The sequence below is a fragment of the Pristiophorus japonicus genome, chromosome 5, assembly GCF_044704955.1.
Source record: "Pristiophorus japonicus isolate sPriJap1 chromosome 5, sPriJap1.hap1, whole genome shotgun sequence".
NCBI lineage: Eukaryota > Metazoa > Chordata > Chondrichthyes > Pristiophoridae > Pristiophorus > Pristiophorus japonicus.
The window spans coordinates 97,191,849-97,216,530 of NC_091981.1; the positions used below are offsets into that span (position 1 = coordinate 97,191,849).

Genomic DNA, 24,682 nt, shown 5'->3' on the forward strand with positions numbered 1-24,682 from the left:
GTGATTCCTGTACGAAGACAGCTCAATCTCTGAACTCCAACATTGAATCGTTTCCCACTATTTAAAAAATATCCAGTTTTTCGATTTGCGCCTGATTTTTAGGAGCAACTGGTGGAGAATGGACTATCTTAGAAATCGCAATTCTCCACATTTTTTTTTCTGCAGTTCTAGTCAGGTAAAACAGTTCTACTTTGGAACAGAATTTTTTCTTCAAAAGGGGGTGTGTCCGGCCACTGACGCCTGATTTGAAAGTTTCCACAGTGAAAACGTACTCCAAACTAAAGTAGAATGGAGCAAGTGAAGATTTTTGTAGAACTGAAAAAACCTGTTCTACACATTAAAAAATCAGGCGCAGGTTACAAATTAGGCGTCCAGAACGAGGTGGGGGGGAAGGGAAGTCATTAAATTCTATAATAAATCCTTATTTATACTTATACAAATATTATACAAATAAATCCAACCTGAATAAACATTTATAAGCAAAGAAAAGATTAAATAAACCATCTTCCTATCTGTGTGAAAGTGCTTCAGGCAGGCCTTTCGGGACCGAAGGCTGAACGGGCTGGCCCGAGACTTCGGGCAGGGCCCGTCCCCAGCACCAGATTTACAGGTAGGTGGCGTTGGGTTGGGTCGGGTCGGGGAGGTTCGGTTCGGGTCGGGGGGGAGGGAGAGAGAAAGAGAAAGAGAGGGAGGGAGAGAGAGAGGGAGAGAGAGGGAGGGAGGGAGAGGGAGGGGGGTGCGGAGAGGGGGGGGGTAAGGTCAGGTCGGATCCAGTCCGGGAGCGGGAGTCGGGTCGGGTCGGGGGCGCGGGGCGGGGCGGGTCGGGTCCAGTCGGGGGGGCGGGGAGCGGGAACAGGAGCACAGGTCGGGTCGGGTCCAGCCGGGGGGGCGGGGAGCGGGAACAGGAGCGCGGGTCGGGTCGGGTCCAGTCGGGGGGGCGGGGAGCGGGAACAGGAGCACAGGTCGGGTCGGGTCCAGTCGGGGGGGCGGGGAGCGGGAACAGGAGCGCGGGTCGGGTCGGGTCCAGCCGGAGGGGCGGGGAGCGGGAACAGGAGCACAGGTCGGGTCGGGTCCAGTCGGGGGGGCGGGGAGCGGGAACAGGAGCGCGAGTCGGGTCGGGTCGGGTCCAGTCGGGGGCGCGGGGAGCGGGAACAGGCGCACGGGTCGGGTCGGGTCCAGTCGGGGTGGCGGGGAGCGGGAACAGGAGCGCGAGTCGGGTCGGGTCCAATCGGGGGGAGGAGCGGGTGTCGGGTCTGGTCCGGAGGCAGGGGGGTGGGCGGGGAGCGGGTGTCGGGTCTGGTCCGGAGGCAGCGGGGGGGCGGGGAGCGGGTGTCGGGTCTGGTCGGGGGGGGGGGGGGAAGCAGGAGCTGGCTGTGGGAGGAGCCTTATTCACGCAGCCCCAGTGAGGCCATTCGGCCAGGGCTAGGGGCTGCGTGCTTCGGGCCCCTCCCACACAGTTCGGCGCCTGGAGCTACTGCACTTGCTTGCCCACTGTAGCGCGCATGTGCAGAAGTCCCGGCACTGTTTTCAGCGCAGGGACCTGGCTCCGCCTTCCTACAGCTCGTGCTGCGCTGCGCCGAGGGCCAGAGGACCTGCAGGGAGGTGGAGAATACGGAGGATTCTTTTAGGCGCACTTTGTGGCGCGAAAAACGGCCGTCCAGGTCGGGACTGCGCCATTCTAGGCGCGTGTGGAAACTTGGGCCCTATATTTCATCTGCCTGATATTTGTCCACTCACTTAGCCTGTCTATATCCCTTTGCAGATTTTTTGTGTCCTTCCCACAATTTGTTCTCCCATCCATCTTTGTATCATCAGCAAACTTGGCTATATTACACTCGGTTCCTCATCCAAGTCATTAATATAGATTGTAAATTGTTGAGCACCCAGCACCGATCCCTGCAGCACCTCACAAGTCACTGTTTGCCAACCGGAAAATGACCCATTTATCCCAACTCTCTGTTTTCTGTTAGTTAGCCAATCCTCTAGCCATGCTAATATATTACCACCAACACTGTGAACTTTTATCTTGTGCAGTAACCTTTTATATGGCACCTTTTCAAAAGCCTTCTGGAAATCCTAATACACCACATCCACTGGTTCCTCCTTATCCATCCTGCTTGTTACATCCTCAAAGAACTCCAGCAAATTTGTCAAACATGATTTCCCTTTCATAAAACCATGTTGACTCTGCTTGATTGAATCATGCTTTTCCAAATGTCCTGCTACTGCTTCCTTAATAATGGACTCCTGCATTTTGCCAACCACAGATGTTAGGCTAACTAGTCTATAGTTTCCTGCTTTCTGTCTGCCTCCTTTTTTAAATAGGGGCATTACATTTGCAGTTTTACAATCCGCTGGGAACTCCCCAGATCAACTACTGTTGTTGAGTCGGGTATTGATAGGAAATGGGTGTGTTTTTGTTGAGGGGTGAAATTATTTACTGACCCACAAACACTTGTAGGCCTCTTGCAAAGCTGCCAGAAAATGCAATTCCACCCCCTACCTCACCCCCCAAATGAAAGTTTAAAAGAAGCAACTTTGCAAAGGAGGCGTTTCAAGTTTCGGTGTCCATCCTCGTAAGTCCTGCCAGACGCCTCATGGCCATTAACGCAGCTGAAAGACCTTTTAGCAGTAGTAATCACTGGCGTGATTTAGTGCGGGTGGCAATGTGAGCAGAGAACTCCAAAATGGATGAGCTGGCGTCAACTCAGCACTGCTTGTGGATTGACGTCGCATGCCGATTGCCGTCATGCTCCATCTCATTAAAATGCTCTCACCAATAGCAAGCAACGGCAGCGCTGTCGAAAATGGCGGCCGACGCGGAACAGCTGACGGAAGAGCAATTTTCCGCTATTTCATGGTGGCAAACCACCTGAATTTCTAGGCTCAAAGTCCTTTACCCACAGTGAATTTGAGTCAGCTTGTCACTGAGCAAATTAGGTGGAATCTCGAACAGGAAAGAGCTTCAGACAACCCAGAGAAGCTCCATTGATTGGAAAATTTGTTAAGTACAATACTTAAAAATGTCCATTCCCAGTAACTTTCCAGATAGGGCTCAATTTTCGCCACCAGTGGTCCCCGTTGCTCTGGCGTGCGCTGATTTTTTTCGAGCAATCTTGATTTTTGCAACTTTCCTCAAAGTTTGTACGCTGGCGGCAACTGTCACCGCCAGATTTTTTGTACGGCAGATTTTTTGTCGCAGGTCTGGGTGAAAACTGGTTTCCGTGCTGTTTTTGGCCATTTAAGCGATTTTTCCCAACACCGATTTTTCTTTTAAGGACGGTGCAGAGTGGCCTTAAGTACTGATCAGAAAAACCCTGCCTTAGGTTAAGGAAATTGGTGCTCAGGTCTATATCAGAGCTGGTTCTTTGCAGTTTAGTCTTGTTCATAAAGATAGTTTATAATGATCATGTTTAGTACGTTCCTTGCATCTCTTTACATTAATGATTACTTACTTGTCCTGGTGTTGGCCCCCCTGCTGCAATCCCGGGTCGATTGGTCCCCCTGTTCCCAGCCCCGCTGCAATCCCGGGCCGATTGCCCCCACCCGCCCCACTCCCGCTCCTGCTGAAATCCCATGCAATCCCCCCATCCCCGCTCTCCTGCTCCCCTGCCGCTGCAAGCCCTGGCCGTGGAACTTCAACTTGTAGGTAGGTGGAGCTTCAACCCTCTGTGTGTCTCTCGTTACCCTGGCAACCTCAGCTTTTGGCACAGAATTGAAGCTCCACCCCCAGGTTTAACCGGGTCCCGCGGCGCCAAAATGAAATTTTACTTTGGTCAAAGTTCCAACTTTTTTTCCGCTGCAATCAGGCACAAAAAAAATCAGTTGTTAATTCTCCTGGGTGCCAAAAATCGGCAAAGAGGAAAACTGAACCCTAAGAATGTACACCATCTCAGATTTATCATTAGAACCAATTCATAGAAAAGAACTACGATATTTGCTGCAATTGAATGGATTGTTATTAAACTTTAAAATACTTTACCAGTGTAAAGTGCCAATGCTCCAACACAAATGTATTCCAGCTCAGAATTGATCTTTGATTCCAAATCTCGATAGTAAAGAATCTGTGATTCAAACTCAGATAGCAGAGGGCTCCCTTTCATAAAGTCTTGAATGGTCTCTTCCCTTTCTCTCTGCCATATGTGGTGGTAACATTTGAACTGTTCCAGAGCAGTAAGAACCTCCTTAAGAAAAGGTGAGAAAGATGGTTAGAAAACAGGGGCTGAGGAAATACTCTGTTTTAAGGTTACTTGATTTACAATAAAGTTCACAGAAAAGTGGTTTGTGACCCATCGGCCTGTTCAGGTGGATGTGAAAGATCTCATGGTACTATTCGAAGAAGTGCTGCTGAGTTCTCCTGATGCCATGGCCAACATTTGTCCCTCCATCAACAACAGTTTAATTGGTCATTCATCTCTGCTGTTTGTGCGATCTTGCTGGGCACAACAGTGACTGCATTTCAAAATAATTTATTGGCTGCGATGTGCTTTGGGATGTCCTGAAGAAGTGAAAGGCCCTACACAAACATGTTTTTACATAGGTAAACTCAGTGGCTCACTTTATTAAACATATTGAGCAAGTACACCGTAATCCGATGTACCTATTATTCTTCAAACATTTTATGCCATTGAAATGGTTTAAAAAAATCAAATAATTAAGTAATGTTACAGCAGTTCATCCCCCCCAGCTGCTACCAAAAATTTGTTCTAGGTTTAAGATATTCAATAAAAATTGCTTATTATAACAGAATGTTTGGAAACATGTTATAAGCATAAAGATGACAGAAATATAATTTCTGGCAATAAAGTAAAAATATAGTAAATAACATTTGAAAGTTTAACACTTGAAATAATTCTGAAATTAGTGTGTGCCTGGGATTTGATGACTGATGTGCCTTGGTGACCCCAACCGTGATTTTTCCAAAATGTTGTTGGCTGAGTTGGTTAAAGTGGAAGTCAGTTTGAAAAATTGTTTCCCACACATCAGTTTGAGGGGTGAGCATTCTCTTAGTTGTTATGACTTAAAGGGAGCTCCAGTTAGTAATGGGAGGATCAGGGAATATTCCAGATGAGGTCCGGTCATTTGTTAATGAGTGGGTTGAGTCAAAAGGGGGACCTTCTGGGATAGGGCAGGAAACGATGACAGGAGGATGGAGTGAAACGCTCCTTAGTGGAGAGTGTCCAGTTAAAAAAGATTAAAGTGTTAGGGTTGAAAAGTGATAGAAAGAGAAAAGCTAGAATTTCCCAGCCTAACGCACAGTGTTTTTTTGTTCTTAAAATGAATTGGTCAAAATTCCCCAAACCTTAAGAATGACGTATTGAAAATATCGGAAAAAAAAGCAGATCGCCAATGTGCAACACGAAAAAAATCGCAAAAAAACCCGCACCGCCTAAGTTTGGCCATTTGGCGAACCTGTTTTTGGGAAAAAACACGAGAAAAGCAGGCGTTACAGTCTCAGAAACGTTGGTAAGTAGGAAGATTTGCAAAAAAGTTAAGTTAAAGTTTTTATTTTTTTAATTCTTTTGCAACAATTACTTCGTTAAAGGTCTTGTAAATGTTTTGTGACTTTTGATTTTTTGTTTTTTGCAAATTTTTTTTGTGTTTTCTCCCCTCCCAGGGCCTGTATTTTTTGCATTGATGGGCCTCGGGCTATAGTTGGCGACATTGCAGTTTTTAACGCAAATCGTCGTGCAACGCTGTTTTTTTAAGAACAGGCGCATTTTGTGGCCAAATTTACCCCCTTACAAAATGGCAACATTTTTATTCTTATTTATTCACTATTTTGTTGTTATTTAATCAAATAACGTCAGGCTGGGGAATTTCTAGCCCCCAGTGCCTAATGATGGGGGTTCAAAAGTTAGGAGAAGAGACTGAGGCTCGAGATAGAGAAGTTTCAGAACTCACAGAACAGCTAACAGCAGCTAGGAAAGAAGTAGAGAACTGGAGATTTCAGGCACTCGGAACAGCCAGGTCTGTTCTGACGCTGGATCAGCATCTTGCTGATGAACAGAATCATAATCAAGAGCTGGAGAAATAATTATTTAAACTGCAGAATGCAAAAATGACAGAGACCCGAGCAAACATAGTAGTTCGAGAGCGTCCTGTGAAAGAGAAGCCAGCAGGTGGAGACAGCAATTGATGAAGCCTGGTGGTATTCAGAGGATTCCCCAGGTCTGGGAGTTGAAAAGGCGATTAAGGGACAGGGAGAATGCCCACCATTCCCTTCCGCACCTCCTTTGTCTTCTCCGACTTCGGAGCCTCGAACCTGTGTGGTTTGCATGGCAACATTAGGTACGGAGGCCGAACAGTTAGATGCTTCTTCGGTTCCTCAGACGCTTCACACCCCACAACATTACATACGATCCTCCGGTAATGTGGAGAGTGGGGGAAGCACGTTCAGGCAGACAAAGCGAGAGCAGGATCATGATTCCTCTATTCCCTATGGAGCTTGTGAAGGGAACACTACCTTTAGCGGTTTGGGGGATTCCTGGTATGAGCAAGGAAGGGTAAAGTTACAGGATATGAGAGCTATCCTTAGTGATCTGCTTCAGGATCTTAATAAGTTTGCCCAATGGTGGTGTAATATTCTGGGATGGTGGCAGTGAGGGGACATATCGGAGAAACAGAGGGTTCACACGATTCTGCAAGCTTTAGGAAATCACTGGGGAAAGGTAGTAGGTTTTGAAACAACTTCCAGGTCCCTGCTTGGTAGAATAATAGCTGCAAACTTTGGTGCTCCCTCAGGGCCACAGTTGATAAAGCGGCTTGCGTTATTACCAGGGGAAGGACCCAGGGAAGCAGGGGAACCTATATTCCAGCTATATACAAGTTTAGGAACTAATTGGATTGCTATCAGTCATTATGGGGATGATACACATAGAGAGATTATTTTGACTCTTCTATCCCCTTCAGTAGTTCTGGAAGTGGATACCTGGGGCGGGGACGATAGTTTTGAAAAATGGTTGGCAAGGGTAGAAAGCTTGAATCAGAGAGCTGCAGGAATTTCAGTCATGGAAGTGAGACAGGGGTTACAATATAGAAGGCAGAATGGCCTGAGTGGATGAATCCCGCGAGGAGTCGCATAAAAGGAATAGGACCAGGCGGGATCAGGGATAGACTGGCTAAAGAATTGGAAAAGTTAACAGAAAAGTTGAAGAATCAGAAAATGGAAGCTAGAGTCACAGACAGAAATTGTACCTCGGTTCAGTTGGTGAGGTCGGGGGTAGATTCCGCAGGTGAGGGAGGATTCCTATAGGGATGCCGTGCCACAACCACACATGTCCTTTCTTTAGGATCCTTACTTCAGGATAGGGGGAGCCGTACCCTTATCGAGGCATGTGTGGAAGGTCAGCTGGTAATTGACACAGGGTCTGCCGGACAAATGAACGTTGAGGTGGTCCTGGAGGAAGGGATTTCCCTCTTCAGAGACAGTACCCCATCACCCCAGATGCACAAGGAGATGAAAGTAGTGGGAGAAGCTTGTTCAGAAGCACTTAAAGTTTCTATAGGAATGGTCCGTCTCAGAACTGATGAGATGTTCAGTGAAAAGCTCAAATGTGGGAATTATAAACATGATCTAAAGGGATGCGAAATAGAAGCTAGAACATTAAAAATGTTGGGAGAGGAAATTACAGCAGTTCCGAAAGGTGAACTGAGAGAAGGACTGGGATTCTCGACGAAATATTCAGCATTTCCGTCACCCGTTACTCTATGTTGTTACACTTCTCCCATAAAGCAGAGAAAATTGTTAAAAACTGTGCAGGGGGCAACAGACTTGGTTGAAGACACTGATTGCGAGTTTGTTTCTGAATGTAAATAGAATGGGATTCAGTAGAAAACATCAGAAATTGAAAACTGGCTCAAAGGAAGATGGATAATAATGTTGGGTTATGCGTTTTTGCTGTTACGTATGATGCGGTGTGTGAATCTATAATTGTGGATATGGGGTTTGGGCAATTATGTGTACATAATGTGCATCCTTGTAACGGTTTAGCTATTACTAATGACCAGCTACAATTATATATGCGTCTGGAGGTTGGATCTTATTGCTCTAATCGATATCTTCTAATGGTGGAGTGTGGTAATTTATCATTCAATCGACACAAGGTGATCACAGACCAACGGACTTTAAAATGGCATCCTGGAATCTGAGTCTGCAGCAACCCTACTTTGACCCTAATCGTGCTGCTATTGGGAAGAAGGAGATGCGGAAATGGAGTACAAGATTTCAAAAGCTACGAGATTGTTTGAAGCAAGCAATTGTTGTGGACATTAACCATCACACTGCTGAAATTGAGAATGTTCGCACAACTTTGGATCAGATTGGGCATGTGAGCTGGTGGGAGTCATTGTTCGGATGGAGCCCGACAGAACTGGTGTGATGAACACAATGATACAACCAGTTCTTATGCTGGTGCTGTTTCATTTAATTGTACTGGTAATTTTACCATGGATAGCATGTTCGAAAACAAGGACTACAACTGGACAATGCAGTTGAACAAGCTAAAATGACCTTACAAATGTTACCCAGATAAGGCCTGGCAAGAAACAAAGAGAAGAATTGGGGGAATGTGGGAATGAAAGCCCCTATTTCTGAAATGAGGTGCTTTCAGCGCAGTCTGGAGATGACACATGCTGGGTTAAAAGTTGAAGCAGCTTTCTGATGAACATGGAATGTACAGAACTTTGGATCAAAGCAGAGGTGTCTCACAAAAACAAGATGCTAGATGATACAAAGAGTCATTCAGCCGTTCAAATGTGTCAATCTGATCACCTGTGTGTTTACAGTAATTAATGGCAAGAGTCGGTTGCAGCAGTAAGGCCTAATTTCAGGACAATGGGTAGCTGGTCATTTAGTCTACCTGCGAGAGAACACCAGTGTAGGTCGGAGCATGCCACCACAACTTCCAGTGCAAGCTGCTCCAAGTGTGCGACAACTTCGAGGTGGGCGACTGGGTGACATCATCACAACCCAGGTTGCCGTTTGAAGCATGGGCAGGAACATCGGCGGGGCCCAGGTACAGAGAGGAGCGGGAAGGTCAAGGCGGATGAGTGGCGAGAGATCGTGGTGGAGGTGCGGCGAATGTTTGAGGCAGAGAAGCGGCGAGAGATGGAGGCAGAAATGCGGCAAATGATCGGGGCAGAGGAGCGGCGAGAGATCGTGGCTGAGATTCGGAGAGTGATCATGGCGGAGGTGTGGCGAATGTTTGGTGCGAAGGTGTGGTGAGAGATCGTGGAGGAGGTGCGGCGAATGTTTTGTGGCGGAGGAGTGGTGAGAGATTGTGGCAGAGGTGTGGCGAATGAGGGTACAGGGCCCAGAAGAGCCAAGGGCCCAGGGGCAGCACGGGCCTGCCCACACTGCGATATGTGTGCACACTAGGTCTGTGCAGCAGAGCTGGTCTCCAGTCGTTCTGGTTAACCCTTGCCACTGTTAAACCCGTGTGCTGGTTGATGTGCAACGGTCACCACATGTTAAAAAAAATCCACGCACAGGCATCTTCCACCCCTGGAGTTCAGGACTGGAGTATCGGGTCCTTCATTGAAACATCTGCGAACTCATCCCTTTTGGTGTGGAAGCAAGTCATCTTCGTTCGACGGACCACCTATCGTCTGTTTGTTAATTATTTGTATGTAGTATTGATGTATTATTTATGGAATGTAGTGTTCAAATACCTGATTTTATATGAAATGTGAGAGAAGGATGTTTGAGGAGAGACACTAGATTTGGAATGTGTTTCTCAGAGAGCATACACTAGGTTTTGTGAAGTGTGTGTTCCTCAGTAACTTTCATACTGGTTTTGTGTAATATAAGGTTTAAATAAAGACCTGATCCTGCCATTACTACAGCTGAGTGTGTGTGTAATCTAACGTTTAAAGCAACAAAACGAAAAAGAGCAAGTAAGCAGTCTAACAATGTGCAGTAACAGGACCCGAATAATTTTGTAACTTAGCAGAATCCATTCACGAGGTCCTCAAAAGAACCAAAGTTGTGCAGCAGAATTTTAGTAAAGGAATTCTAGAGGGAGCATTCACAAAAAGCATATTTGTTAGACTAAGCACAATCAATATATGCTCGATTTTCCTGCATTTTTAATCACCATTTTTTATTCTACCAGTTTCCCTAACGTATTCAAATTGGTGCTGCATTGCTGTTTTCCAATCTTCGGGTGCTCAGATGTAGCAAGTTGAGAGTTAAGTCTACCGTAACTTCAATTGGTCTTTCAATACAATAAAATCTAATTTTCAGGTTATGTGGCCTCTCAGCTTTTAAACTTAAAATTAATTTATCACCTGATTCAAAAGAGAAGAAAAATAAACTAGACTGGCAATTAGGAAGGCAGTGTACCCTCAGTTATAGCTTGTTGTTACGAAGGACCAAACGCAATAATAGAATTGAAGAAGCAATATTCAAGCACTTCTATATCATCCTGCATTAAATGAGCATGAAAGTACTCTAAATCGAAGATGGCAAATTGACACTCCTTGGAACAGAGCCAGTTATTATGAAATTAATAATGATAATTTAAAAGGCAAATAAGAAGTTGGTCATATATTTTATCAATATTTTATTATTGTACCTGTACTGACACTCACAAATATACGTTTTATGCTACTTGTGAGTGTTCCCTTGAGTACAGTGAAACCTCTATTATCTACCATAATGGAGGAGACCAGGTGCAGTCAAAAGTGGAGGTTCCACTAGATTCATTTACAATGTAAATGACATTCTTGCAGACTAAGCAGCTTAAAACCACAGTAACTGAAGCCTGAAATCTTACAACTATATGTTTTGTTCATGTCCTTGGCTATACTAATCTAAACATGAATTAACATGACATAAAAATGTCTAGGGTAGAAGTTTTCACTGTTTCAATCACATTTTCTTATTAGTGTTGTCAGTAGATTGCACAGAAAACATTAGATATAAACAATTACACTCATCTGCAATAATGTTAAGTTACAATAACAATTATATGGGTAATAATATGGGTAGTAATAGTTGCACTGAACAGGTTATATATAAAAAGAAAGGTGAGAAAAAACCATCAGGTCCTTCGCTGCTCACCTTGGGTTAGAGATTCCCCAGCCTGTTGTTATTTGATAAATAACGACAAAATAGTGAATAAATAAGAATAAAAATTTCGCCATTTTTTAAGGGGGTAAATTTGGCCACAAAATACGCCTGTTCTTAAAAAACAGCATTGCACGACGCTTCGCATTAAAAACTGCAATGTCGCTAACTTTAGCCCGAGGCCCATCAACACGAAAAATACATGCATTGGGAGGGAAGAAAACACACACAAAAATTGCAAATAACAAAAAATCAAAAATCACAAAACATTTACAAGACCCTTAAATAAGTAATTGCTGCAAAAGAATTTTAAAAATAAAAACTTTAACTTACCTTTTTTGCAGGACTTCCTACTTACCGACGTTTCTGAGGCTGCAACGCCTGCTTTTCTCGTGTGTTTTTTTTTCTTCCAAATACAGGTTTGCCAAATGGCCAAACTTAGGCGATGCAGTTTTTCTCCGCGTTGCACTAGGGTGATCCACTTTTTGTCGATATTTTCAAAACACCATTCTTAAAGTTTGGGGAATTTTGTGCAATTCGTTTTAAGGACAAAAAAAGCACTTTTAGCGGAAATAAATCACTTTAAAACATGTGTTAGGCTGAGGAAATTCTAGCCCTTTATCTGTTACTGTACAACCTCATAGAAAACCTTCTGGGAGAGGCAAAAATAGAGAATTGTGGCAAATTTCATAAAATCCCTGGCAAATTCCTCCCAGACACTTTAAGGCAATAAAGCAAGGTCTAGGAGACCACAGTTATCCATGACACGAGTATTGTGTATGAAATAATCTCATGAGGCCGAGTACTGTAAGCTGAAACTAATTTGACCTTGGTCTCTTTATTATAACTACAGAGTGCCTGAACAACAAGATAGCAAGCCTTTTATACCAGCACAGCACAAGGTGTGGATGACCCATAGAACTCCTGCAGTCACGCCCTCTAGTGGCAACTATATATTGCTACATACATAACATCACACCCTCCAAAGTCTTTGATACAACTATTTACAGGTTGAGACGGTCGGGGGCCCTTCGCTGGGTCTGGCCGGACTGTCCCGGGGGACGGATTCTTCTTCATGGTTGGCAGCAGGGTCGATTGCTGGTTGTGTGTGTTGTGGTGGGTCGTCAATGTTGATGTCTTCTTCCGTTTGTTCCTGATTGTCGGTGAAACGCAACCTGGTCTGATTAATATGCTTTCTGCACGTTTGGTCATTTGTCAATTTGACAAAAACACCCTACTCCCCTCCTTGGCCAAAACAGTGCCAGCAACGCACTTAGGACCTGGACCATAGTTGAGCACAAACACCGGATCATTCACATCAATATCACGAGTTACAGCCGTGCGGTCATGATACATGCTCTGCCTTTGCCGCCGGGTTTCCACTTCACATTGAGGTCTGGGTGGACTAGGGAGAGCCTTGTCTTGAGGGCCCTCTTCATAAGAAGTTCGGTGGGCGGGACCCCTGTGAGCGAGTGGGGTTGTGTCTGATAAGCGAGCAGAATGCGAGACAAGCGAGTCTGCAAGGAGCCATCCGTCACTCGCTTTAGGCGCTGCTTAATTGTTTGGACTGCCCGCTCCGCTTGGCCGTTGGAGGCGGGCTTGAAAGGAGCAGACCTGACATGCTTGATGCCATTGCGGGTCATGAACTCACTGAACACGGAGCTAGTGAAACAGGGTCCATTGTCACTGTTGCCCTGAGGTTTTCAATGGTGGCTGTGGACGTGCTGGATGACATTATCACATATTCAATCCATTTAGAGTAGGCATCCACAACTACGAGAAACATTTTCCAGAGGAAAGGACCGGCATAATCCACATGAATCCTGGACCATGGTTTGGAGGGCCATGACCACAGGCTCAGGGGAGCCTCCCTGGGCGCATTGCTCAGTTGCGAGCAACTGTAGCATTGGTGCACGCATGATTCAAGATCTGAGTCAATGCCGGGCCGCCACACATGCGATCTGTCAATAGCCTTCATCATGACTATGCCTGGGTGTGTACTGTGGAGGTCGCGTATAAAGGCCTTTTTTTTGGCCCATAATAAGCAGTCAGACTGAATAGACATTTCATCTTTGCGGCGGTGAAAAGACTTAAATTCATCCTGCATTTCCCCGTGAATGGCTGACCAATTCCCGCTTAGGACACAACTCTTTACTTGAGATAGCACCGGGTCCTGGCTGGACCAGATTTTGATCTGGCGAGCCGTGATGGATAACCCCTCGCTCTCAAAAGCCTCCATGACCATTATCAAGTCTGCGGGCTGTTCCATTTCAACCCCGGTGGTTGGTAGTGGAAGCTGGCTGAGTGCATCAGAAAAGTTGTCGGTGCCTGGTCTGTGGTGAATAACATAGTCGTACGCGGATAGTGTCAGTGCCCATCTTTGGATGCAGCTGAAGCACTGGTGTTTATACCTTTGCTTTCAGAGAACAGTGAAATGAGCGGCTTGTGGTCAGTTTTGAGCTCAAATCACAGGCCGAATAGGTACTGTTGCATTTTCTTAACTGCATAATTGCACACTAAGGCCTCTTTTTCAACCATACTAAAGGCTCTTTCAGTCTTGGAAGGGCTCCTGGACGCATATACAACCGGGTGGAGCTTCCCCGATACACTGGCTTGCTGTAGCACACAACCGATCCCATACGATGAGGCATCACAAGCTAGCACTAATCGTTTGCATGGGTCATATAGTACAAGTAACTTATTAGAGCATAACAGGTTCCTAGCCTTCTCGAAGGCTATCCCTTGAGATTTACCCCAAACCCAGTCATTAACCTGACGTAGCAACATGTGCAAAGGTTCTAACAACGTGCTCAACCCAGGTAGAAAGTTACCAAAGTAATTGAGGAGTCCCAGGAACGAATACAGTTCCGTCACATTTTGGGGTCTAGGTGCATTCTTGATGGCCTCCGTCTTGGAGTCCATGGGCCTGATGCCATCAGCTGCAATCTTCCTCCTCAAAAATTCAACCTCTTGCGCCAGGAAAACACACTTGAAGCGTTTCAGCCTGAGTCCCACTCTGTCTAGGCGACGCAGGACTTCTTCCGGGTTGTGTAGGTGCTCTGTGGTGTCACGACCGTTGATCAGGATGTCATCTTGCAACACAACAGTCCTCGGGATGAATTTTAGCAAGCTCTCCATGTTCTTCTGGAATATTGCAGCAGCTGAACGAATCCCAAAGGGGCATCAGTGGTAAATAAACAGTCCCTTGTGCGTGTTAATGCACGTCAGCTTTTTCGAGGATTCAGCAAGCTCTTAAGTCATGTAGGCAGAGGTCAGGTCCAACTTGGAAAATGAATTCTCGCCCGCCAGTGTTGCAAATAGGTCGTCTTTCTTCGGTAGTGGGTACTGGTCCTGTAGAGAGATTCGGTTGATTGTCATCTTGTAGTCCCCGCAAATTCATACCGTTCCGTTGCTTTTCAAAACCGGGACGATGGGGCTGGCCCATTCATTGAACTCGACAGGCGAAATGATTCCTTCACACTGAAGTCGGTCCAGCTCCCTCATCATATAAGGGACTGCCCGAGCCTTGTGGTGGGCAGGTCGTGCATCCGGGACTAGGTTGATTTGCATCTTGACTCCCATGAAGTTGCCAATACCTGGTTCAAATAGCGAAGGGAACTTGCTCAAGACCTGAGCACATGAAGCATCATCCACTGATGACAAGGCTTTGATGTCGTCCCAGTTCCAACTGATTTTTTTGGAGCCAACTTCTGCCAAACAGCAGTGGGCCATTGCCTGGAACACTCCATAAGGATAAATCATGCACAGCTCCGTTGTACGACACCTTCACAGCTGCACTTCCAACGACTGGAATGAGTTCCTTGGTCCAAGTACGAAGTTTTGCATTGACGGGGCTCAGTTTAGGCCTCTGTGCCTTGTTGACCCACAATTTTTCAAAAGCCTTCTGGCTCATTATTGGCTGACTCATACCAGTGTCTAACACCATAGATACTGGAACTCCATTTAGCTTTACTTCCAGCATGATGGGAGGGCTCTTAGTGGTGAAGGTGTGCACCCCATGCACTTCTTCCTCGGGTTGAGTTGCCTGTTCTGCGTGATCCATGCCGGATCGTGAGCTGGGTTGGGGGAAATGCTGTGGGACTTGTTCATGCTGGGAATCAGTCACGAGGTCATTCTTCGCAAACTGCTGGCTGCCGAAAACCTAGACCTGAGCAGAGCCATCACGATCGCCCAGGCATTCATGTCCACGGACATCAAGGCTCAACAGGACCGGCAAGTACTGTACACAAACTAACGTCGCCAGCAGGCAGAACTGCTCATGACTGGGCCAGTCAAACCAGGACTCCTTCTACTGTTTCCTCACTCTTTGGAATCTGGCAGCTGTAATTAACTAGAAATTTTCTAATTTTGCATAGAAGCCTAAAGCATTCTATAATTATTACTAAGATGTTTTAAAATCTTCTACAATTTATAATTGATCCCACCATAAACATTAGTTTAATTCTATTGGGTAAATGTTACCATTTAGCTCTCCCAGTGCAGAGCTTGTCACGGAAAATCAATAGACAGAAAACCATGTGGGTCATACATCTGGCATGTTGACCCCATGCCTGAATTCCTGAGTTAGTGCTAAATTGTAAAATTTACCACTTTCTACATGCATATATATATTAAATTTGACATAAATCATATTCTTTCACTCCACCCAGCTCTTTGAAGAAGCAAAGTTACCTTTTTAGTGGAATTAATGGCTGTACTGAGCACAGATCCTAGTTTAATGATCTCTTTGTTCTCTGAAACACATTTGTAGTAGTTCTTCATCTGGACAGGGATGAGCAAGTTCACAGATGCAGAGATATCTGAGATGCTGCCATCTAAAAGAACGGACAACCAATTAAAGGAGATTACAATGTGGCTGTCAGTTCTTATTCACTTGTAGCTTATATATGTTTCAGGAAGGTACACTAAAATTAGTTACATATACATTTACTAAGTAATGGGTTCTAGGAATCACAAAATAAAGAAGGTTTAATAAAGAGGCACATGACTGCATGTGTATTCCCTCCCCCATAGCAACTTGATTTCGGCTTGACAGGATGGAAGAAATGTAACTTTTGATTGTAGCTGGTAAAGATATATGAAAATGACTAATGACTTTACAAGAATGTGGACAAATGCAGAACTGAAAAGATGTCATTATTTTCTGTTTCTGTGCAGCTGCCCAATGAAGGACCTGCCATTAATGAGACTAATTTTAGATATTCCCTAACAAATATGCTTCTAAAGTTATAATAATTTGAAAAACAATCTATGGACATGGGATCTGGTCTCAGTGGATAGCTCTTTTAGACCTCTTTCTGTGCTGATAAGTTCTACAATTCAATAATTGCATGTATTTTGTAATAATTTCGAGCACTTGAAGTCTGCGTTACCAAGAACATTTCTGATTGTAGTTTCTGGGCCTCCATCTTCAGAATCGTTGTCTCTGCTGCCACGCCTCATTGCTGCAATCTTTCTTTCATTCATTGTTTTCTATATATGTGAGAAGAATCAATTATTAATAAAAAATGAACAATGATTTAGAATACTTAATTCAACTGGCAGAAGTTAAAATTATTAAAGATCAAAACAAACCTTTGAAATTCTTTCTCCACTCCACTGGCCAACTCCTCTGGAAACAGTGACAATATATTCCACTGTTCTATTCAGAGCCTGTTGTACCTCATCTAGTGCAGGTATCACGGTTATATTGGGAATAGACAGTGTAATACTAGTTTGGAAGATGGGATAGCTCGACTGCTTCTGTTTACAGGAGTGGTCTTTTTCTATATGAAAAATAAAAATACACACTGAAAAAGTAAACTGTTAAAAGAGGCCAATCGGTTCCCTAAGATTTTTTTAAACTGCTTTGGAAAAAGTGTAATTTTATTATTTCCACAACAAAACTGCATTGTAACATTGCTGCTGCTTCTAATATTGATGAAAGCAAAATTACCAATAGGTGGTCTCACATCACTTTGTCTTTTCATCTGCAAATTTTGAAGGCCAATAATCTAAAATGAATATATATTTTAAATTTATTTTACAAAATGCACCCTTTTGTAATATTGCTCTATTTTAATGATATTCTGTCAGTTTTTCTTAAAACACCAAATCTATTTAAACCAGTAACCGGTACTGTGTAGATGTATTTGAGCAAGTGTTTCAAAATCTGTCAGCACCCCTCATTGTGATGCAAGAAGCTACTGAATCAGTTGTGTCCCACTTGAACTGCTAATTGGATGTTGTTTGCACTGCACTGACTAAGCTTTGACTTTGTTTTTACTTACACTTAGTTCAGACAAATCACAATAATTGATCCATATGTCATCTGAGATGGCTTTGAATTCTACAGCAGAATTCAGATTGTTTATGGAGAAGGTGATAGGCACCTTACCTATAAAATAAAGGAGTGACGATGAATGAATGCGTTTGCGAATGGTTTCTAGAGTGTTGCGGGTGACCTTCAGCAACGCATCCATATTACGGTGGCTGAAGTAGGACAACAGCTCCTGTGCTTCTTCTTCCAGTATCTCCACCAAGTCTTTCTTTGTCTTTTTTGTTAATGGAGATGGGGGGCCATTGCTTGTCTGGCTTGCATTATGGGAGAAAGAATATTTCTCAGATTTTCTTTTTTCTGCTGTAAAAGATATTTGATGAGTTAGAATTTATTTTTTTGTTCCACTGACAAATGTATTTACACGTCTATCAGGATGCAAATTATTGCCGATTTCGTGTTTTTTTGTTACTTAAAAAATTAACTTTAAAAATTGTATAAATAAAATGTGTTAATTAAAAACTGTAACTATACCATGGGGCTGAAATTCAGGCCCGCCAGAAACCAAGCGCACTGACAATTTTTTACCTATTTTTACCGCCATATGGGAAGAGGTCGAATCTTCATCGATATTCAGGTCTTTGTCAATTTTTTTCGAGCAGACCAGAGGTTGGTCATAATAGGGGCGGAAGTGCAGAGGTAAGTGCTGGTGAGGGGCGAAAATTGAGGCCGGACCGAGTCTCCGCCACTGTCACTCAGCGGCGGAAACGTCACTGCGCATGTGCGTCACCACGTCTCTCCCCTCATTTAAAGGGGAGAGAAGCAGCGATTTTGTAGGTTCAGCCACTGGGCCAATAGAGAGGATTTTGGCCAGGCCAGCGGCCTGGCACCCAAGAGGGGGTGCCAGGCTGCCTGTTGACGGCCCGGCCGAACCCGGAGCAATAATTGTCCGGCCAATCGGGAAGTTGGCCAGCAAAAAAATAAACATGGCGGCCGCAGCAGTGCGCCCTCCCCTTAAAGGGCCGCCATGCTGGCATGCTGCGCACACACAAAACAAGGTGCACCAACAGAAAAAGCTGTCGGAAGCACCGCGCGGCGGATAAACAATTTTGGCAGGTAAATTTCATACGGAGTGGGATGTAGGTGCGGGAGATCAGCGGTGCGCGTTTTGATGATGCACTGCGGTGGTCAGCAGCAGCGGGGCAGAAGTGGAAACAGGTTGAAAAATCCGCACGGTGAATTTGGGTTGTGGCGGCCACTCGATTCTGCTGCATGGCTGCCGCAAAACAGCGGTAACGGGCCTTATCCGGACGCTGAATTTCGGCTCCCACCTCTTCTGTCATTTCAGCACAATTGAACTATGAAAAATAAAAGTGAAAGAGGCCTGTTGCCAGTCCCTAATTTATGTATGATGTACTCCCAAATGTTAATCTCTTTGGGCTAGAAATTCCCCAGTGTGTAGTTTTTTGATAAATGGTCATTTTTGTGAAGAAATAAGAATAAAAATGTCGGCATTTTTTAACGGGGTAAATTTGGCCACAAAATATGCCTGTTGTTGTTGCACGAGGATTCGTGGTAGAAGCCGCGATGTCGCCAACTTTAGCCCGAGGCCTATCTACGCCAAAAAGGAGGGGAGAAAACACACAAAAAATTGCAAAAAACAAAAAATCAAAAATCACAAAACATTTACAAGACCTTTAACTAAATAATCGCTGCAAAAGAATTAAAAAATAAAAACTTTAACTTATCTTTTGAGCGGGTCTTCATACTTACCGACATTTCTGAGGCTGCAACTCCTGATTTTCTCGTGCATTTTTTTTTTCACCCGAGTACGGGCTTGCCGAATCGCCAAATTTAGGTGGTGCGATATTTTTTCGCCTTGCACCAGGGGGCGATCCGAAAAAACCTCTTAAAACTTGCATTCGACTGGCTAATTTCTAGCCCTTTGTATTTTTATTTCTTACCTTCATTATCAAGTTCTTTTTGGTATCCATTTCCACTGCTATCTTTGGACTTTTCCTCCTCCTCTTTACCCGGAGACTCCAAATCCAGTAACATGTTTATAAGTTCATTAGCTGCTTCCTCAACCAAAGAACTTTTACAGTGCAGCATATGGGCAGCCTTCACACACAATTCCTGTCACAAAATGATAGAATTTAAAATCACTAAAGTGTAAAAGGTGCTGAATTGGGAGCCTGCTGCACTTGGTATACAATAAAACAGGTGTATTAGTACTATAATCAGCTGGTATGTACCTAACAATAATACAGGTATATTAATACTATACTTGCACATCTCTAATCTGCTGGCATTTACATAACAACATAGGGACACAAGACACGTTAAGAATGGTGAAAGGCCATTAGGCCCAACAAGCATGTCCATTTCAGAGATCAACTTCATTCACCTTCTTTCTCACTATTGGGTATTTTCTCCAATTGATAAATTGCAGGTACAAACATTTAATATACTTACGAACCTTCCTCTTGCATATGAGTTTTATTCAAGCATTGACCGGTTACTTCATGTTAATCCCAGCCGAATACTAGCAGAGAAATGCAGTGTGAGCATGCTGAGTGCTCTCATCTGAACATCGCCAATTGAAAAATAGACCCCTATATCTCTCAATCCCTTCTGTCTTTAGAAATGCATCTAATTGTTTCTTGAATCCATTTATACTATTTATTTCACTAGCTTTCCCTGGTAATTTATACAATGTATTATCTTTTGGTTAAAAAGTTCTGCCTAACTCCCTCTCTCATTTGTAAACTCTCACCTTTCAAATTGTATTAATTGTTATTTGTTAATTTTAATATACTGAACAATTTTCCTGGATCCATTTTCTTAATTCCTTTCATATTATTGAAAACACTGCTGAAATCACTTTGAAGATATCCCCCTTTTCCCTAAAAAAAACCAAGCCAAACTACCTTTGCCTTTCATGGAGGTCACAGTTCAGATCACTGGCCTGTGCTGAGTTAGCTGACCTCAGCCGGGACAGCAGCAATATTATTGGCCTCAGCACACTTGGACTTGATTGGGGAAAATTGGGTAGAGTTCCCACCACTCCTGACTACTACATTACTTGCCTTTCTTGCTGCAACATATTGCACCAATGGTTTCTTAGGGCCCAAGTTTGCCCCCAAGCACCTCCGTGAGGTGCGCCGACTTTTTAGAAAAACCGTGCCTAAAAGTTACCGTGGTATTTGCCCCGCAGCTGGAACGATGCAGGCCCTTGGCGTAGCACAGCAGAACCAGTGGGGGGGGGGGGGCGGAGCTAGAGCCGTGCTGGGTCAACACAGCTGGCAGGGAGGCAGGGCTAGGGCCCAGCATGTTTGTGAGTGCCGGCAGCGTTGCGCATGAGCGTTGGAGTGTGCGCGCATGCATTGGCAATTTTTAAAGGTAAAGCCTGCAAAGTGATTTTTGGGTGAAAAATAGCAGCACAGCACTTCTCCCTCTCCACAAGGTCTGTCGATGGGCCACACCCAAAGGTCTTTTGTTCTCTCCCCCTCCCCCCTTCAGTCATGTTACTTCTCTCTCTCTCCCTCTCTTGCAGCCTGCGTGTTCCCAGCCCCTTTTAAATTCCCTCCTGCAGCCCAGCCTGCTGCTTGTTGCGTGCCTCCCGCCGCCCCTAGCTCTGGCCGAATGGCTTGCCGCTGCTGCGTGTCGTACCCCGGAGGGCTCTCCCAGTGCTTCTTGTGTGGATCCCGCCCCTAGCTTGCTGCTGCGTGCTGCGGTCGGCAAGGTAGGACTTTTTATTTTTTATTAATTGATTTATTTTTCATTTATTATTGATGATAGTTTTTATGCTTCTTTAATGTTGTTGTGAAGATGTTTAGTGCTTTGCAAAATCCTCTCACTTCTCTTCCCCACCCGCCCCTTCCCCCCCCCCGCACCCCCCCATCTCTGGCTACCTGCGCTGATTTCTTAAGTCTCCGCAAGGTTTTTCTGAGCGTACAAAAGTGGCCACATATGCTGGCCTAAATTAGTTTGGAGTAACTTTTCGCTGGCCAAACTTGCTTAAATGGCCAAAACAGGCGTAAGTGGCTGGTAACGTCCCCTTTTGAAAAAAAAATCTAAACTAAAAAAAAACTGAACTAACTCACTTAAACTGGGGCAAATTAAATGGGGAGAATTAGCGATTTTTTAAGATACTCCAAAAAAATCTAGTTGCTCCAAAAAAATAGGAGCAACTCCTGGGGAAACTTGGTCCCATAGGATCTATTTACTATAACCCCTATTGATCAGTGAGTTAAAAGATGTAACTTTATATCCCCTATTGACCAGTGATTTAAAAGATAATTCTGTGTCTGATTGTACGATTCCATATTATTTACCCTGCTCCTAATTTGGTAGTATTAATCCTCACTGTTTATCTGTATCATCATAGGCAGACCCTCGGAATCGAGGAAGACTTGCTTCCACTCCCAAAGTGAGTTGTCTGATGGCTGTGAACAGTCCAATACGAGAGCCACAGACCTTGTTACAGGTGGGACAGACACTCGTCGAGGGAAGGGGTCGGTGGGGCTGGTTTGCCACGCGTTCCTTCCGCTGCCTGCGCTTGGCGTCTTCATGCTCTTTGCATTGAGTCTCGAAGAGCTCAACGCCCTCCCGGATGTACTTTCTCCACCTCGAGCGGTCTTCGGCCAGGGTCTCCCAGGTGTCAATGGTGATGTTGCACTTTACCAGGGAGGCTTTGAGGGTATCCTTGTAACGTTTCTGCTGCCCACCTTTGGCTCGTTTACCATGAAGGAGCTCCGCATTAAGCATTTGCTTAGGGAGTCTCGTATCTGGCATGCTAACTATGTGGCCTGCCCAGTGAAGCTGATCGAGTGTGATCAGTGCTTCAATACTGGGGATGTTAGCCTGGACGAGGACCCTGATGTTGGTGCGCCTGTCCTCCCAGGGGATTTGCAGGATCTTGCGGATCCAACAATGTTCCAACAGTGCACTGAACAGATCTCAGATTGTTTTCAAGAACTTTCCCTATTGTGTCCACTTGGCAGTTGGTAGTAATCTAGCTTCTGAGCCAAAGGTTGTGGGTTAAAACTTCACTGCAGAACATGAGCACAAAACCCAAGCTGACAGTTCATCATCAGAGGTACTGCTGTTGGGGGAAATCTTAAACCCATGCGCCTGTTCCTGTGCTTCAGATGGAGATTAAAGATCCTATAGCAGAATTTGAAGAATAGCAAACTGTTCTCCTGATCTCATGGCCAACATTTCATATTCAACCAACACCACCACCAATAGTTTAAATGGTAATTCATTGCAGTACTATTTGTGCAATCTTGTTGCACACAAAATGACTGCTGTATTTTCATAAACAACAATCACTGCACTTTAGTGTAATTCATTGCATGTAAAGTACTTTGAGATATTTCTGTGAGACATGATAAGAGCACTTTGCTTGAAATAACGTTGGTGGTTTTTACAAAGCTGCAACACTGCTGTGTCTGCAGCTCATACATCAATGGTGTGCATCACCTTGGTGATAGTTAAAGTTTAAGTTGATTTAAGTTAAGTTTAATTATTCCCTTTCATGTTGAGGAATCACCAATGTGTAACGGTGCAGCTATCTGAGACAATGCACAACAAGGTTATGTTAAATAAAAAACATTTAATGAGAATATTTATATGAAATCGTAATTATAATTGTAAAAAACACCCCACCCCACAACAAATTTCGAACATTTAGATCAAATGTTCAACATTTCCAACAACACAGAACACAAATGCAAAACAACAAGGTAGCCCCCTCCTCCCAAACCTCCAAACAAAATAGCAACAATAACATAAAAATATGACCAAGACAACATCTGTGGCCATGCACCTCACTTTCCTTCCCCTCCCCGCTTCTCCTCCTTCCCCTTCCCCTCCTGACTCCAAGCCGCCTGGCCGAGGAGCTCCTCAGGCGCTGCTTCATTGGGGGGGATGACGGCAGAACCGCTGCTTGGACGGATACGGGAGAGGACGGTCCCGAGGTGGGATCATGCTCCGAGCCAAAAGCAAGATCTTCCTCCTGGCTCTCATGCATCATTGGCAATGGGGGTGCGGCACCTAGGGGTGAAGTGCCGCGCTCCGGGACCACTGGGATGCCTCTGCCACCAGTGTTCCTGGCTATCACCTCCAGGGCCTCCACCATCCACAGCACGTACTCAGTCATGGTGGTGGACATGCTGGCCAGCTGCTGGGATATGCCCCCATTGTCTATAGGATCTGCTGACCTATATCAACACTCCTCCTGGACAAGTGTACCATGTCCTCGCTCAGATCTGCCGCTCATGGAGCAGACCTGTCACGTCGAACCAACCTCCGCTTGGTTGGCACCGTCCTGAAGACACCTCAGGTGCCCTGTGGCAAGGTGCTTGAGTCCGGTCCTTCCACGGTGGAGATGGGAATGGAGGAGCACTAGATGTCTTTGGTGTGGACTGCATTATGGAGCTTGGCGATGCAGGCTCCTCAAAGTCGGCACTGTCATCTGTGGAGAAGGGACCCAGCAGATCCATGGGCTAGAATCTGGGCTCCTCAGCACCAGATGGAGGATTATCCGGCAACTCCGGCCCCGCGCCCCAGGTTCTGGTCTCGGTGGTCCTGCATGGGGCCATGCTGCTGGCTGAGCTGCAAAACATAAATGAGGTTATTAGAGGAGAAGGGGGTGCGAGGGTCACAAGGTGATTCCAGCGCTACACACAGCATATGAGCAACAAAAGCACCACTGCTATCAAAATTATCACAGACATCACATTTCATGACCATCACCAAATTCTGCATTGCAATGATTCTCATGAGGCCATCATTATTTAGAGAACACTTTTATCATTCATCTATCACATATTATTGGTCGGATATGAGTGGGTGTGGCATTTATTGACTTTACATCACACAATGGTGTATACTTTACTCACGTGGCATCATATCAGGTTCTGCAGCTGCTTGCGTGGCCGACCGGGGGACACCCCATTAGTGCCAGCACCCGCTCCTCAATGTCGGTGAGGTCGCTGATGACTGATGGCCCGTCATCCATTCGCTTCTGCTCAGCCTTGTTCTTCGAAAGCTTCTTCTGTAAAAGGTAACACCAGCATGAAATGAAATGAGATCATTGCGTGAGATCATTGCTAGGCACTATCACAAAGGCTGATACAACACATAATACATATCATTCTTTACCTAAAGACGTATATCCTGAACGCAGGCTTTGAGTAAAACATTTCCGGTGTAAGTGCAAGACATCATATCTGATTTTAATCACTCATTACATTTACAATTCAAATTATATAAATAAATAAGTACATGTAAATAAATGTAATACTTACTCTGGCGGATCCGACAAG

The 24,682-nt window shown here is 44.8% G+C and overlaps 1 protein-coding gene across 1 annotated transcript in view; it reads right to left on the minus strand.

Moving 5' to 3' along the window:
* Nucleotides 1–24,682, minus strand: part of dnah5 (dynein, axonemal, heavy chain 5) — a 457,249-nt gene that overhangs the window by 296,562 nt on the left and 136,005 nt on the right. The window contains 6 exon segments of the mRNA XM_070880791.1: nt 3,983–4,184; nt 15,764–15,891; nt 16,465–16,564; nt 16,667–16,857; nt 17,469–17,656; nt 19,276–19,484. Coding sequence (XP_070736892.1) covers nt 3,983–4,184; nt 15,764–15,891; nt 16,465–16,564; nt 16,667–16,857; nt 17,469–17,656; nt 19,276–19,484 — 1,018 coding nt within the window.